General features: G+C 51.2%; 1 protein-coding gene across 5 annotated transcripts in view; it reads right to left on the bottom strand.

Moving 5' to 3' along the window:
- Window positions 1–5,006: 5,006 nt before the first annotated feature.
- LRRK1 (leucine rich repeat kinase 1) overlaps window positions 5,007–12,800 on the bottom strand; it is a 73,152-nt gene continuing 65,358 nt past the window's right edge. For 4 of the 5 annotated variants that reach the window (XM_072933985.1, XM_030281640.4, XM_002197914.7 and 1 more), the window contains 3 exons: window positions 8,933–9,765; window positions 8,276–8,377; window positions 5,007–6,395 (listed from right to left, as the gene is read on the bottom strand). In XM_072933985.1, coding sequence (XP_072790086.1) covers window positions 6,218–6,395; window positions 8,276–8,377; window positions 8,933–9,765 — 1,113 coding nt within the window. In that variant the 3' untranslated portion in view covers window positions 5,007–6,217. Of the gene's footprint in view, window positions 6,396–8,275; window positions 8,378–8,932; window positions 9,766–12,643; window positions 12,785–12,800 lie in introns of those variants that run through there. The other variant, XM_030281643.4, reaches the window with a different exon arrangement.

Below are 12,800 nucleotides of genomic sequence, written 5' to 3'. Positions count from 1 at the left end.
GGTTTTGCCTTTTTCCTCATGAAATTGCTAAAAGTACTTCTGCTGCCTGAAAATACCCGTAAGTGTACATTTCAGATGCATACAGTGACAAGGCTGCATGGTGCCCTCATGTTTGTGTGTTCAAAACACAGTAAAAATAATTATTAAGTGGGTTGAGCACTTATTTTTTAATAGCTCTAGGAGTTGTTCAGTATTGAAGACAAAATTAAGTCCCAAAGCAGGAATCTTAGGGATTGCAGAGGTATTTCTTCACAAGGGAAAGGGGAAAAGAAAAAACCAAACAACTTGCATCTGTGGTACAGAAAAGAGCTTAAAAAATATGAACCCCAAAGAATGGCAGCAAAACAGGGAGAAAAAGCCCTGTACTTGTACTGTATTTATTAACATTTATGATTATGTAGGACTTTTTTTAGCCCATAACAGCTGGTAAAAGCAGAATGTAACTGGAAAAAGCCATTTTGAGAACAGTACCCATGTGGTATTGGGTTTTTTTTCTCAGTTGCTGCAGTTCTAATTCTGTTACCAGATCTCTATTAAAAGTGAGTTTTGTACCAAGCTTGCAGGCAGCCCTCGAGGGCTCACATCGCAATTGATCACATATTTTATGGACTCACAGCTTAAAAGTAGTCCATTTAAAAGTGAAATTTTAATTATAACCCTTTATGACAAAGTCTAAATACATAAAGCCCATTTTATACTAAAGTAAGTGGCATTTGCTGCCCCACTCGTAAGGAACTGGACAGAAATGGAAATCATCAGCTGGTAGGTGCTAACCCAGCCTTGACAAAAATCCCTTCTGGGGCTGGGACATTTCATCCTCAATTTACTCTGGTTGTTTGCTTCAGACAGAAGTTTCCTTCACCCTGAGGAGAAAATCATGGAGAGTTTTCCTTTGGGCCACAGAGGTGTGAGAAAATGAGATGGTGTCATGCTGAAAATGAAGAACGTGGTGCTCAGTCGTGTCCTGCCTATAGAGATGCTTCTGTTCTTTATTTAAATAATTAAAAATGTGAGACACTTCTCTCCCTCATTATTTGGGTGCAGATAACCTGGTTGGTTGCTGTGGCATCCTCACAGCAATAAAACTCCCACCCAGACAGAGCTTTGTAGCCCCTGGGCACAGGGTGTTAAACCCTTCACCTTCCCTGGGCACCCCTGGGTGAGGAGCTGGATTTATTAACGCTGTTTCCTAAAAGCTTTTCCCTCCTGCTCAAGGATCCATGATGGCAAAAAGAGGCCAAAGGACATTGGGGAAAATGTGGGCCCAGAAAAAGGCAGCGGGTACTCCTGGTGACTGTCATGCTGGATGTCACTATTTCCACGTGACATTATTTATCTGTCACTTTGCAGAGTCCATGGAAGGATTTCAAGTTTTGGTCCTGTGGGCACAGTGGGGATTTATTACCTGGAAAATTCAGTGCTCAGCTCCAGCCCCATGTAGCTCCCCTGGACCTGGCTGGATGGTTCCTTTCAGCACAATCAGCACAAAGTCCCGCTGACCCAAATCTGCTTACTCTTGAGTTTTTGAGGAAGCCTCTAACTTTACATTGCAAATTATTATCCTGAGCAGTTTCACATGAATACTTGCTAAAAATACTCGGCTCGACAGCCAGCCGCAGTCGGGAGCTTTTTGGAAAGAATCTTGCAGAGGCATTAAAAATGGGGAGAAAGTCCAGGCCCCACTGGGCTCCTCCTCTGCTCTGGCCTTGGTGATCCCTGGGCTGGTGGGACACAGCCCACGTGGGACCTGTTTTAATGAATGTTTTTGTGCCCAGTGGACTCTGCCAATGTGAGTTGTTGTGCTGACCAGAGCAAATTCAGGGGTTTGACGCCAGCTGGAGCTCAAAAGCCAACTCCTTCCAGGCTTAGGCAGCCTTGGAGACAACCTGGGCTCCCCAGCCAAGGCAGTGCATCTCATGAGGAATCCTTTCCAACTATATTCCTGGATTTTACCTGGCTGCTGCTGCCAGAACCACTTTTATTCCTCACGCCCGAACTGCTGCTGACACTTTCCCAGGTGTAAGGAACGTGTCCATGTCCTTTCCAGGCTCCAGAACCATCTCCCAGATCTCTTCCAGCCCAGGAATCCATATCGCCTTCTAAATCACTTTTATGAGTGGGTGAAACAAAATTAACATACAAAAAAAAAACCAAACAAACAAAAAAAAAAAACCCCAAAAAACAGCCCAAATACTGGGCTGGCTGTATTTCCTTTCACACTTTAATTCAATAAAAACGTCAACTTTAATTGACCTGAATCGGCTCCAACATTTCCAGCAGGCTGTGCTGGAGTCTCTTGGAAATGGGGGGCTTCCCCCTGTTTGGGGTGTCAAGAGGACTTTGCAGGGTCCTGCTCCACCTTTTAGAAAAAGAAGACAAAAGAGTGATGCCGCCTTTGTGCTTTGCTGACTGTTCACCTAGAGGGCTGCCAAAAGGAGCAGAATTTAAAGTAGTTCTGTGATAAACTTCCAGTGCAAACAGGCGGGGAAGTGGGGCAGATAAAGGCTGTGTGCTCTGCCAGGATGGCTCTGAGTGCTGGGTAGGACCTTCAAACAGCCCTGGGAACCCTGAACCGCTGGGAATGTTCCACTCATGGGTTGGGGGTGTGCTCTGTCCCTCTGCCAGCATCCCTTGGCAGTGATTCCCCAGTGCTGAGCACCTGTCCCAGGTGAGCTCAGTCCCAACCCAATCCCTGGTCCCATCCTTCCTCATTTTCATTTCCACCTCCAACTCCATCCCTGGCTCCATCCTCACCCTAATCTTCATCACAATCTCCACCCTCATTCCCATTTCCATCCCAACCCCATCCTTGCCCTGCTCCACCTGGGTTAAGCCCCTGAAGCCTGACCCAGCTCCATCCCAGAGGTAAACCGAGGACAGGCCTGAAATAGCCAGGATATTTCCTGTGCTTTTAAAGCTTGCTTAAAGAAAACTCATTTCCTCTGTCCTTTCGGTGGCAGAATACAAAGCAGCCAGCGCTGCCCCTTTCCCCACCTCCCTTAAAAATCACCTTTTTCCTTATGCTGAAGCTGAGAGCCCTCAGTGCTGTGTGGGATGGGGAGCATCCAGCTGGTGTGTCAATGTTCACCTGCCCCCACCCTGTCCTGGGGGCACAAGAGGTGGGGTTATTCTCTAATATATCAAATTACAGCAATTCCTGCCCACTGTCCAGGGCCCTGTGTGCCATGAGGCAGAACCAGCTCTTCTTTCCTTTCTTAGCAGAATGAGCTGTAATATTCCCATTTTCCTACACGTGGAGGGGTTGGTTGGGTTGGGACAGCCCCAGGCTGGTGGGATCTGTGCACCCACAGTGTTGGGGCCCCAGAATGTCCTGAGTGAGCATCAGGATATGGGATGCAACCAGTGGTTTGCCCCTACATCATGCTTCCCTCCAAAAAATACTCAGGCCATGCCCCAATTCTTCATCCCAGGGCCTGACTCTGCACTGATGCCAGCAAAGAAACAGCCCAAACCAGGAACAGGAATCAGCACCCAGTTGGGAATTGAACATAATCCTTTCAAAGCAGATAAAGGACCACGGAGCACTCCAGGGAAAAGCCCAGGGATGTGTGTGGCTCTGCTCTCAGGAGACAGCTGAGTGAGGGAGTAAAGCGGGGGGGGGCTTTTGGGCTCAGTTAATCCCAGGCAGGTCCTGTTCATCACTTTTTGTTTCCTTGATGAGTAATTAACAGCTTTGGCACCTGCTGCCCTCCCACTGCTGGTGCTGGGGGTTAATCCAATCCCAGAGCATCCCCCCCAGCATCGAGCCCAAAGCTGTCTCTTGCCTCTCCTCTGTCAGCTGAAGGAATAACCCCCTGCCAGGGCCCTGCTTGAGCTTATTTTTATCAGCTGAAATAAAATAGTGAGGACTGTGATAGGTGCAGCTTCCCCAGACTCACGCCTGGGGCTCGAGCTGCCCCTTGTTCCAGCTCTGGAGCTTTTCCTGCCTTTGGCAGTGACCCCATCCCTTCCCCCAGGCTGCCTGATGCCCCTCACCGTACCTGCCATCAGGAGAATGCCTTTGCTGCTGGGAGAGATGGAAAGGAGCACTGAAATCTCAAACTGTTTGAACTGGTGGGTGTTGTTTTAATTTTGTTTTTAATGTCTGTTTATTCCTGCCCCCAGGGAGTCATTCCTGCAGCACGTGCAGTGCTCACTTAATGGGGCCTTGTGCTAATGAGGTTTCAGGTCTGCTGCAGGGGGAGATTTTGTTCTTTTTCCAAGGTAGCAACACTCAGGCTCTCAGTTGCTTTTGGGAACCAATCCCCTGCTCCCAGGAGGTTTTGAGACACACACCCACCACAGCAGCATCTCTCACAGGTCCCATGAAACCCAGGTGCCAGCCCCTTCTCTTCCCTCCCCAGCTGAGCACCCTGACCCACCTGGCAAGGAGCAGGGATGTCTGGGGTGTCAGGAAGGGAGTTGTGCAGCAGCAGCCCCAGGGCACTGAGTCCAGCAGAACAAAGGCCTTTTTGTGCCCAGGCCTTGGCCAGGGCCCACCAAAGGTCTGGGAGATGCTCCAGCTTCCCCCATGGGCACTGGGCTGGCTTTGGAAGCAGCACAGCACCCAAGGTGTTCTGCTCAAGAGGGACAATAAGGAACTGCTGTGGTTGTTCCACAGGGTGTTTCCTCAAAGGAAACCTGCAAGGCTGAATGAAAGATTGAACCCCTTTATAGATCCTATTGGGACTTCAGGTGTCATGGGAAGAGTTCCTGCAAGTCAAAGGCATCTGGCAGCTGGAGAAGGTGACAATGAGACCTCACCCCAGCCCTGAGAGCTGAGTCCTTGTCCTGGAAGGAAGGGAAATGTTGGTGCTGCCATACCTGATCATGAGCTGCTGGAGAGGCACAGGGTGACAGTCACAGGCAAGGCCAGGTGTGGAGACAGTCTGTTCTCACAGCCCTGATTCCAGCTGTGCTCATCACAACCAGCACTTGAATCACCTGCAAACCCCAAACCCCCAGTGCCAGTTGGGTTTCCAATAAAAACCACCAATGCAGTGCCATCCTGGGGAGGAATCAGTTTATTTTAAGATACACTCTGTTTCTGAAGAAGGGTATTTTAGCAGCCTGCAACAGAAATGTGAACCAGAGGGTTAACCTGCCCGTTCGGCCTTGGCCAGCCTTGCCGATGCTCACACGAGATTCTTGGGATAAAAAAAAAAAAAGAAAGGTCCAAAATTCAAACTGTACACCTTTATACAGGGTGCTTAGCTGGGGGCACTTTTTACACTGCTGTACATGCTTGGGATAATGAAGTGCAATTGGATTTAGAGCCAATCCAGCATCCCAGGCCACTAATGAAGATAAAATACAAGCTGTGGTGGGCAGAAGCTGCACAGATACACAGGCAAACCGAGCTTATTGTGTTCCTGCTGCTCCAGAGTGCATTTCCCAAGAGAAAGGAGTGGAGCAGAGACAGCTTATAAACCTTCCTGGTCAGGGGCTCCCTTGTTTTCCATCAGGAACATCTGTCACACCCAGTGGCTTTCTTCTCCATCAGCTCCATTGACAAGCCAGCAGTCCATGAGCCAGCTCACTCATCCTGGTGCAGGTTCCTGGCAGTTTGGTTTGGGCTCCCTCACAGGAGCACTGCACCACTACAGCTTTCAGGAACCAGAAATGCAGTGGCCAGCCACAGCTTCTCACTGGTACCTACACCAGGGTGTCTCTACAAAGACACTACACCTGCAGTAGGACACACACCCTAACTAATGGGTGTGCAGGAAGGTGGGAAGCAGCCCCGCAGTGCCCACAGGGTTTCCAGCAGTGCATTCCTCCTGGGACAGGGTGAATCAGCCCACAGTGCCCGTGCTGCCGGCCAGCAGGCAGCCGGGACTGAAACGTGCTCAGGCTCCCAGGGCAGAGCCCACAGAGCTCTCCTGGCTGACACACACACAACAGCAGCAGCAGCAGCAGCCAGGGCATGCTGAAGGTGAGGAAGGAATTCAAAACGGGGAAGAACAAACTGGAAATCGGGGGATGAGCAGAACTGCAGCCACCTTTGCTTTCAACAGTACAGGTGTGACGGAGCAGGGAGCTGAGAGCTGGCCCAGCTCCCAGCCCTGCTCACAGTGGCTTCCTCATCCCCCAAAAGCCCTGGTGGGGCTCTGGGAACCCCACAGTGCTCACTAGCAGCAAACCAGACACACAATCCCCCCATCAGCCCTGGTGTGGGCCGTGTCTCTGAGTCCAGGATGGTCCAGCGCCACGGGCACTACCTTCTCTTGCGCATGCAGGTCTCCAGCCTGCCCAGCTCCTCGTAGGCCTGGTAGAAAATGTCAAAGTCTCTGGCACCCCAACCCCTCCACACAGCCAGGCAGCGCTCCGTGTTCTCCTTCTCAAAGCAGCACACAACCGTGTCCTTCCCCACGAGAGCTGCATCCACCAGTGTCCTGGGGAAGGGAGCAGAGAGGGAAGGGCATCACAGGGAAGGGCATCCCAGGGAAGGGCATCACAGGGAAGGGTATCACAGGGAAGGGCATCACAGGGAAGGGCATCACAGGGAAGGGCAGCACAGGGAAGGGCATCACAGGGAAGGGCAGCTCTGCGAGCACAGCATTGGCTCATGAGCTTCCTTTCCAGCTACACAAGCTTTTTACAAGCTGCAAATCCTTCAGCAAGGAGAATGTAACAAAGAGAGGGATCAGAAACTGTGTCACGTCAAAACTAAGCAGCTCAGTGACACGGGGAAAGGTTTTTAAAGGATTCAGGTGCCTAAACCTGTAGGTGGGGGCTTAAGTCTGCCACGGCATTTGAAGTTGCTGCTAATCTCCTGATTTGCTAAATTCACAGACTCTTGTTCCTGCTGCCAGCTGGGCATTTTCAGAACAGCTCCATCATAACACAGCTTCCACAGCCTGGAATAAAGCATGGAAGTGGGATGGAGCCTGCCTGTGTCAGCTCAGGGGCTGAGCCCCGAGCCCAGAGCAGCAGGCACAGCTGTGGCAGCACTCAGGGATCCATGTGGTCCGTGCTGTATGTGCTTCCCTTCATGTCTCTGTTGAAGCTGGCCCTGCAGGGGCCTCAGAGGGAGGTGGGGAGGTGGCTGGGCAGACAGTGACACTTTTCCTTTGCAGGGTCCAAGGGACAGGAGTCCAGGCCTCACTGGGCTCCTTCTACCACTCCCATAGCAGGTGGAGAAGGTTGGTCCCTAAGTGTTTCCCCAGAAGGGTGCCCAGCTGGGAGCACTGGCCACAGGCTGTCCTTGGCCACTGGTTTTTATTACAAACTGCCCCTACAAAGCCCCCTCCCTTTCCTCCCCTCCCTGACCTGCTCTGCCATTTGAGCAGCCCCTTCCCTTTCCTCCCCTTCTGCTCTCCATCCTGCTGCTCACACGGGGAGGGTCACTGGCCATGGTGCCTGGCCCAGCCAGGCAGCAGGGCAGGACAGGTGTGAGATGTGGTATCACTTTGCCTGAACTCCACACTCAATCCAAGTTAAGCAAAACCAACCAAGAGTACCTGTGACCAATAAAGAGAATTCTCTCCTCCCAGCTAACTGATAAAGACAGTCAGTTCTGAGTAGAGGAAATGCCAGGAGCTTTTGATCTCCTGCTGTGTTTACCTGGTGGTAATAAACGATCATTTATAATCCTTAGCACTGCTTAACCTGCATTTGTTTGGACATAAATAGTACAATCCCAGACCAGTATTTAAGTGATCAGCAGGAACACCCCCACCTCTCTAGCAGCTATTTATTTCCTTGACTCTCCTTCACTGTATGAAACATTTTAATTTAACGTATATAACTGCTCTCCCCTGTGCTCCAGGAGCCGTCCCCTGGCCTGTCACTGCCCACACAGCACAAAGGTGCTCATTTAGAGCCAGAACATCAACCTGACCCATGTGAATGCAGCCACAGACAAGCGCCGTGCTCTGCATAAATACACCTCTTGTTCTGAGCGCGGGGCCGAGTCTGCCAAGCTGCTCTGACCTTCTGCCAGGTGCCCTCAGAGCAAAGGGAGCCAGCACCAGGCAGGATCAGGCCAACTCTATCACATTGTGCACGGTCCTGTCTGTGTCATTATGGGGTGTTCAGTCTCTGTGGATTTTGGAGACCAGGCTGTAGTCACAGAGCCTTCTCCTCGCTGTCTGCCCCGCTCTAAGAGCGTGCCCACACCTTGATGTGCAACAAGCAGCTGTGTCCTCCCACTGGGAACTCCACAGAGGCTGCTGGAAGCCAAGAGGAAACTCCCAAGGGCTCTGAGAGCCTGCAGAGCCCCCTGTGGCCCCCCAGCCCCCTTGTGCCCCCAGGTGTGCCCAGCCAGCCTCACCCGTAGGGAGCCAGCTCCCCTGCCTTCAGCACCGCGATCACTCTGCCCCGCTGCGTGCCCGATTCCTTCTCCAGCCCGATAACGATGATGTCCCCTCCTCTCCTGGAAGAGAAACAACGGAGAGGTCACATCCTCAGCACTGGGCATGCTGTCAGCTGAGGAAGATCCATGCTGGATATCCATCCTCTGCTCCATGCCCACCTACAGCCATGGGGAGGAGGCACCCTGATGCCACGGGGGCATCCTGAATCCACTGCAGTGAGAGATCCTGTGACAAGCAAACTCAGCTTCCCAGAGGGTCCCATCAGCTCTGCAGGAGGCAGCAGGACTTGCCAGGCAAGGAGGCTGCCTGCTGATCTTTGTTTCCTCAGTAGCTGGGGAAACATGGCTTGGAGTCTGACCACCCCCTTCTCATTCTGCTGAAACCAACCCAGCAAGGCCTTCCACGTGGTCACTCTGCTCAACACTGCATACTTCTAAAAGGCATAGAAAATCCATGTTCCATGATACTGGGAACACAATTTCTTAATGATAACTTGACTTTGTGGCCAAGTGAATCATACTGGGAATGCAAAAGCTGCTGAATTAGCCTGAGTTAATCTCATGTTCAGCCAGCAGGGATTTTGGCTAAGTTGCCTGGTTAAGTGACCCGCTTACCTGGGGATCCAGATGAGGTCTTTTACAGGAAGAATCTTGACTGCTTGGAGATGCTCTGTGTTATCACAGGCAGGCAAAGCATCGTGATCCAGGGAAGCTTTCAGCTCGTGGAATTTCTCAGACTCCTCAAAATCCGTGAAGGGTGCACTGGAAGAGCTCAAGGGCGAGCTGGGCAGGCTGGAGGGGCAGCGGGTTACTGCATTGGGAGGCGAGGAGGAGTAGGAAGACACAGAGCAGTAATCTGTGAGCGAGTCCTGGTGGTTCAGGATCTGGGTGCCCACGTCTGGGCTGTACACGATGCTCATGTCCCCCGGGGGGCTGCTCTCCATCGCCTCGTGGCTGAGGGGGGCTGTGGCCGGGATGGCGGCCGAGGGCTGCTGGATGGTGAACATGTCTCTGAGGGGGCTGCAGTCCCCGCAGAAGTAGCGTGCGCAGAGCTGGTAGCTGGTGGCGTGGTACATCACCAGGAAGTTGCTTTTATCGTCCAGACACCAGACCACCTCCTCGCCGTGGCACTCGGAGTTGCAGGCGATGGATGTGATGACGGAGGGCGGGCTGAAGGCCTCCAGCCTCCTGCTGATCTCCATGGAGGCGCAGCTGACCACGAGGACCCCGGGGCCGTTGCTGTACCACACCTCGGCCCCGCTGTTGGTGACCTCCATGGCCCTCACCGGGTACGGGTTCTGCCGCGGGTCGCTGTCCGGGATGTTGAATTTGGACCTGTTCGCTGTGTGGGAGCACAGGTAGGAGCAGTTGTCCCCTGGCAGGCCCTGGGACACTGAAAACACGGCTACGAGTCCATCTGACAAGCCAGCCAGCACCACATATGAGTTCTGTGAGAAAGAGAGAAAAATTTCATGGAATTGTAGAACAGTTGGGTTGGGTTGGAAGGAACCTACATGATCATCTCATTCCATCCCTCTGCCATGGGCAGGGACACCTTCCACTAGACCAGGCTGCTCCAAGCCCCATCCAACCTAGCCCTGAACACTTCCAGGGACAGGGAGTCCAGAACCTCCCTGTGCCAGGACCTTACTACCCTCAAAACAAATAATTTTTTCCTATTTCTGTAGTTCTCTATAATAGAATAGCTTTCATTCCCAGAAGCTCTGCCTGCTTCTCACATTCTGCAAGAACACCAGTAACTCACCCCAGAACAGCGATAACACAACATAAAAAGAAGTCACTCCTTAGAAGCTGTCGCAGAGCCACACTCCTTTCACCCAGTATTACCTTTCTCTTTACTGGCAAGGGTGGACAGATGGACCTGGCAGCCTGCCCTGAAGGTTAGCAAATTCAGGCTGGAGTATGTTCAGAGACAGCCATCATGATCCTAGGAATCCAGCTGTAGAAACCTGGCTCACTTCCAAACAGGAGTAAAGCTATTGCTATCAATGTAGGTAGGAGAGGAATGGAAGAAATGCAGTAAAAATGGAAAGCAGGAGACAATATTCTCATGAATTGCTCCACATCCAGAGTCTGCTGCTCTGAGAGCTCTGCTCCTCCCAGGGATGTGCTCTGGGTCTGGGATCCTTGGCAGCTCAGACATCCCAGCCAAGGGCACAGAAGCAGCAGCAGTTCACCAAAGCACCTGCCAAGTGCCATGAACAATTCTGCAGGTGGGTAAAACCTGTCCCTAAATGTGCAGATGTGCTGGACACAGCTCCAGCTCCGTGGCCATGCATCCCTTGTGTCCCAGGGGCAGGAGCTGCTGAGAAGGCCACGCCTCAGCAACTCCTCCAGTTAATCCCAGCGGGGCAAAATGCTGTTAAACAGACTGGGAAATTGATCTCTTGGGAACAAAACTTCCCGTGACCTTGGGCCTCTACCAGAAACTCCCCCATCTGTGAAGCAGATAAAACAATACTTACCTCAAAGGCCTTTCTATTTCCTCCCTGTGGAGCAATAAATTCTAAAAAAAGACCATTTAACCCAGGACTTCTTTACTGTCTGGACTAAGCACAGCTAATCAAACAGAACCAGACAGAGCAGCACAGAGCTGACACAACCTCACCCCTCCTCAGCTTCTCCACAGTGGAAAGCCCTGCCTTTGGCATGCCCAGGGTGCCAATGAGATGGGCTGAGGGCTCAGTCACTCTTTGCTGGGAATGCAAAAATTAAATTAAGGCATCCCCGTGCCCTTCCAGGGATCTTGATTCTGCCAGGCTTGGACAATAGTTCCCAGGCTGTAAATCCACAGAAAAATCAGTATCTTGATTTACCCCAGCTATTGAGGGGCGGGTAGTGCTGGGTAAGTGTTATTTAATTGACAGCTCTGCTTGCAAGGCTCATTTTGAGTCCTGGACAAAGAGACACTCTCTGCACACCAAGTATGAGTAAAACCATGAGAGCACTGAGCCCCTGTGACTAATCCAAATCACAGCAGAATTTTACTGTAATGGGAAAAACTAGGAAAGCAAGTGGAAAGTTGTGAAACGGGGCTTGGACTAACTCAGTCCAGTCCCAATTCTCTAACCACTAATTAAAAGAAACCCCAACGACCTGCAGTGCTCAGTGCCATGTTCCTGCTGCCATGTGGATCTGGTGCAAAGGCTCCTGGAAGTGGCTTTGCCAAGGAGTTGCATCAGTAGGTTGGATCATGGCACAGTGCTTTGCACAAGCTGGGTTTTGCGTTACTTTTTCTTTGGAAGGGAGTTCAATTGCTTAAAACTGAATAAAACAAAGCAGAACAGCCCACATTTCTCTGGTAAAAAATGGCCCAACTTTTTCAGTCCGAAGGACCCTGTACAAGAGGCATTTCTTACCAGAAATGGAAAATTTAAATTGCAATGGGAACATCAGATAGAAACTGTAATGTGGGTATGTCACCCTGAACTGCTCCTAGTGTGACACAGGCCACTACTAAAATCTTCAGAGGTTATAATTTTGTTTCATTTGATTTGATAACGCTGAATTATCCAAGTATAGTCTTCACAAAAAATTATTTTGAATTCCTTGATTAGTGTCAGCTACTACAGAACAGAATCCCTATTCCCTTTTGGGTTCCACAGGCCAAATTTCCCTGGCACAGAGCAGTCAGCACCATAACCAGGCAGGGGTGGGTCACTGACTCCCTCCTGGTGTTAGCAGTGGAGGGATAACAGGCCAAAGCCTGGCCTGTCTGGGATGGAACAATGGTGGAAGCAAATTTGGAAGGTATTTTTTCCATTGGAGTATTTATTGATAGTCTTAGCTATCAGGACCTGTTTTTATCCAGCCATTGCTGTTATCTCTCAGAGAGATAAGAAAAAAGGAGCAGGAATTCAAATGCTGAGAAATGCCCTCAACCTGTCATCCCTCATGTGACTAAGCTGAGGGAGTGACCATGTCCAAAACCACCTCCCCACACATGCCATAATTAATTCTTGCCAGATTTTATCCAGTGCTGGTGAGGCAAAACCCCCCTGATCAGGGTATTCCAGCAGCAACCAAAGGCAGGCAGGGCTGCAGCCTCCAGAAACCTTAAGTAACTTTCTCAGAATTCATTTTCAACATTTGGGCTCCACGAGGAGCCAACAAAAACACAGAGCAACAAAACTGCATTTGAAGGCCCCGTGCTGCCAGCAGCCCCGCCGTGCCAGGAGGAAGGCCCCGAGCGGGGCCGTGCCGTGCTGCGATGAGCGGGGATGAGCGGCTCCAGACGTCCTGTCCCACTGCCAGCAGGTCAGCAGAAATGGCAAAGAATCCCACACCAGGGCCTGGTCGCCTCCTCTTGTCCCTGCAGGGTCTGGCACTGCTGGCTGCAGCCTTTAAATGCAGCTTTTGTTTCCACGTGTTCCAGGTTTCTGCGCGAGGCTGAAGATTTGCACCCATTCAGGTTTCTCTCTCCCTCCACATCTCTTCATAAGAAAGCTGCAAACCAAGGCAG

This window comes from Taeniopygia guttata, chromosome 10 (genome assembly GCF_048771995.1).
Source record: "Taeniopygia guttata chromosome 10, bTaeGut7.mat, whole genome shotgun sequence".
Classification (NCBI taxonomy): domain Eukaryota; kingdom Metazoa; phylum Chordata; class Aves; order Passeriformes; family Estrildidae; genus Taeniopygia; species Taeniopygia guttata.
This window is presented reverse-complemented; position numbering and strand designations above follow the sequence as displayed.